General features: G+C 58.9%; 1 protein-coding gene across 1 annotated transcript in view; it reads right to left on the reverse strand.

Annotated features, from left to right (window-relative positions):
• LOC102480658 (angiotensin-converting enzyme-like protein Ace3) overlaps positions 1–2,622 on the reverse strand; it is a 17,329-nt gene extending 14,707 nt beyond the window's left edge. Inside the window, exons 1-5 of the mRNA XM_006146813.1 lie at positions 2,269–2,622; positions 1,722–1,880; positions 1,371–1,458; positions 1,062–1,205; positions 86–125 (exon numbers count right to left, since the gene is read on the reverse strand). Coding sequence (XP_006146875.1) covers positions 86–125; positions 1,062–1,205; positions 1,371–1,458; positions 1,722–1,880; positions 2,269–2,604 — 767 coding nt within the window. The 5' untranslated portion in view covers positions 2,605–2,622. The remainder of the gene's footprint in view (positions 1–85; positions 126–1,061; positions 1,206–1,370; positions 1,459–1,721; positions 1,881–2,268) is intronic.
• Between the last annotated feature and the right edge of the window lie 219 nt (positions 2,623–2,841).

Genomic DNA, 2,841 nt, shown 5'->3' on the forward strand with positions numbered 1-2,841 from the left:
CGCGCGCACGGAGGCGTGCAGGTTCAGGTAGAGCGGCTGCAGCTCCTGGAAGAGCTGCTCCAGGTCCTGCTCCAGAGTGTCCCACTCATACCGGGCACGCCACAAGGCCCCCATGTCGTTGTAACCTAGGGGAGGACAGAGGACTCACCAGGTGCTCATCACCCCTCCCTTTAGCGCTGGCCTCAGCGGGAGAGCCAGGCCTCTTCCGGGGAAGCCCCTCGGCTTCCCTAATTCTCAGTCTGCATCTGCAAAGTGAGAGTCACACCTCCCAAGACCGCTGTCCATACTGGATCAGGTCAGAGATGGAAACGCACTTGAAAAGGCAGAATCCCAGCTGCTCGCTCCTCCCGTGAGGCCCTACGTCCTCCCGCCCTTGCCCCTCCTCGAGCCCCGTCACATCCAGAGCCCCATGGCCACACTGGCTTCCCGCAGATCCTCCAAAACATGGCTCCCTCCCTCTGCAGAGCTCCGCCACTTTTTGCTTCTTGGCTCTTGGCCACCTTTTGGACCTTGGATGAATGTCAGAGAGGCCATTCCTGACTACTTACCTGGGACAGGTCTCCCCTTGCTCTCTCAGCAGCCCCTTCCTCCTTGGCCTCATCCCAGGCAGGCAGGTGCTTTGCCTTTTCACCTGCAGATCTACAGGCCCTCCCCAGCACCCAGCACGTAGAGTATTCACACCTGTGAAGCAAGGGTCTGCTCCTCGGCACAGCTGGAGCGAGGTGCTCAAGAGAAGCTGGATCCCAGATGGCAATCACAGTTCGAATCCCTACCCCATGTGCCTGAATCATGCCAGGCCTGCCTGTGAGTGCCCAGAATCCAAGGGAGAGTTGGAGGGATTGTGGAGTGACCAGACTTCCATGGAGGGTGCTCCTCCCTCCCTCCCGTCCCTTCATGCTCAAGTGCAGGCACACACTCTGTCACGAATAAGGCAAAAAAGAATCCGGACAACACAATATTTGTGGAACCTGGCTGCAGGGCTTCTGGCTCCTGCCCCCGGGGTCCGTCTGCCACCCTGGCCCTCGGCAGGTCTGGCTTGGTCCCCTGCGGGCATCGCTCACCGTTGAGCTGTGCAACCTTGTTGCTGAGCTGCACGTAGCGCTCGAAGGAGGTGCGGATCAGGCGCCCCACTGCATCCCGCCAGCCCTGCCAGGCCCACAGCAGCTCCTTCTGGTCCCTGGAGTTGGCCATGATGTCTTCAAGCTCTGCCCAGATAAAGAGCCATGTGGGGCCTCACTGCCACCTGCCTCTGTCCTGGCCTCACCACCCCCACCAAAGGTGCACAGTGGGGGTTGGGAGGCCATGGAAGGAATTGGTGCTGGGGACTGAAGTTGGGCAGGGACAGGGCAGGGCGTGACGAGGGTGCTCACCAGGCTCCAGGGACATGCAGGGCCCCTCGTTCAGGCACACCTGGGCCATACTGTATGTCGTCTCCATGTCGGCCAGAAGCTTGTTGTACTGGGGGGTCAGGTGTCACCCAGGGCAGGCCCGTGGCCCTGGATGCCCTCCCAGTGGTAGCCCCACCAACCAGGAGAGGCAAGTCTGGCTGAAGGATCCCCCTCACCCCACTTCTCACCCTCTCCTCCCTCAGTGAAAGTTCTGGCCCTGCTCTACCCACCTCCCTCCTGCTCCAGACACTCTGGCTCCCCGACCAGTCTAGCCTGCCCACCCCCAGGGTTGGGGGAGCGAGCGCCTGGAGGCCTGGGGGCTCCGTCCATCACCTCCCAGAGCTCGTCCTTGGGCAAGGCCGCCTTGTCTATGTCCTGCAGCTTACTCAGCGCACGCTTCACATCCAGGTCTTGGAGCTGGGCCGTCTTAAACAGGCGAGCTCGGCTGCCAAAGTACATCATGAACTGGGACTTCTCCACTTCCTTGTGCAGCTGGAATGAGGGTCATGGTGTTTGTTGTGGGGGGCTGGAGGACAGGACGAGTGTCCCATATCGAACTCTAGGGTGATGGCCTAACCCCACTCTCTAAGCCCACTTAGATCCGGAATCATGGCCGATTTGCTGAGAGAGAGGGAGAAAACCTGGGTCCCTCAAGGTGAGGAGGTGAGATTTACAAGGGGAAAGGAACAAGTGATTCTAGTCCGGGGAAAGTTTAGCACCAGTATGAGGCCTTAGGCTTCCTGCTTGCCTTGGCACCTTTTGGGGTTTCCCTCTGTCTGTCTTCTAGCTCTGGATAGGGACAGAAGGTGCAGTCCCTGTCTCCCCCTATGGGAGCCGAGAAGAGCAAAGCGAGAAGGGTGGGGTGGAGGCGGTACCACACCATGTTCTCCTGATTTGTCCTGGTGATGTTGGTGACATAGTTCCAAGTGGCCTCCACAAACTGGTTCAACACAAGCTGGGCTGTTTGCTCGTAAAACGCCAAGAACTTCCTCGCCTCCGACTCATTGTAGAAGTTAGCTGCAGGGAAGGAGGTGGGCGTCTCGTTTGGGGAGGAGTCTGCCCCTGCCTGCTTAGTCCCTTTGTCTGGTCCCAGGCTGCTTTGGGTCCCAGCTGTACTTAAGCTCAGATCGCCCTCGGCCCTGAGCCATGGCAAGAGCTGCCCATAACAGAGGAGCACAAGTAGGGAAGGTCTTGGGCGAATCCATTTTGTTCCCATGACCAAGGGAACAACAGAGCTGCGGGAGGCTATAAGCCAATCACAAGCCAGCTCCATATTGTGACATCAGGAGCCTTGCGTCAGCCACGGAATGACAGAACTGGAAAGCCCCAGGTCAGCTTGATCCCACAGGGCCAACCACGGGTTCGAGCCCCAGACCTGGTAGCTTGAGAAATGTGCTAGGTGTGTGTGTGTGTGTGTGTGTGCCCAAAGTCCTCAAAAGAGAGAGACATGGAG

The sequence above is a fragment of the Tupaia chinensis genome, unplaced genomic scaffold, assembly GCF_000334495.1.
Source record: "Tupaia chinensis unplaced genomic scaffold, TupChi_1.0 Scaffold000187_1, whole genome shotgun sequence".
NCBI classification, from domain to species: Eukaryota; Metazoa; Chordata; class Mammalia; order Scandentia; family Tupaiidae; genus Tupaia; species Tupaia belangeri.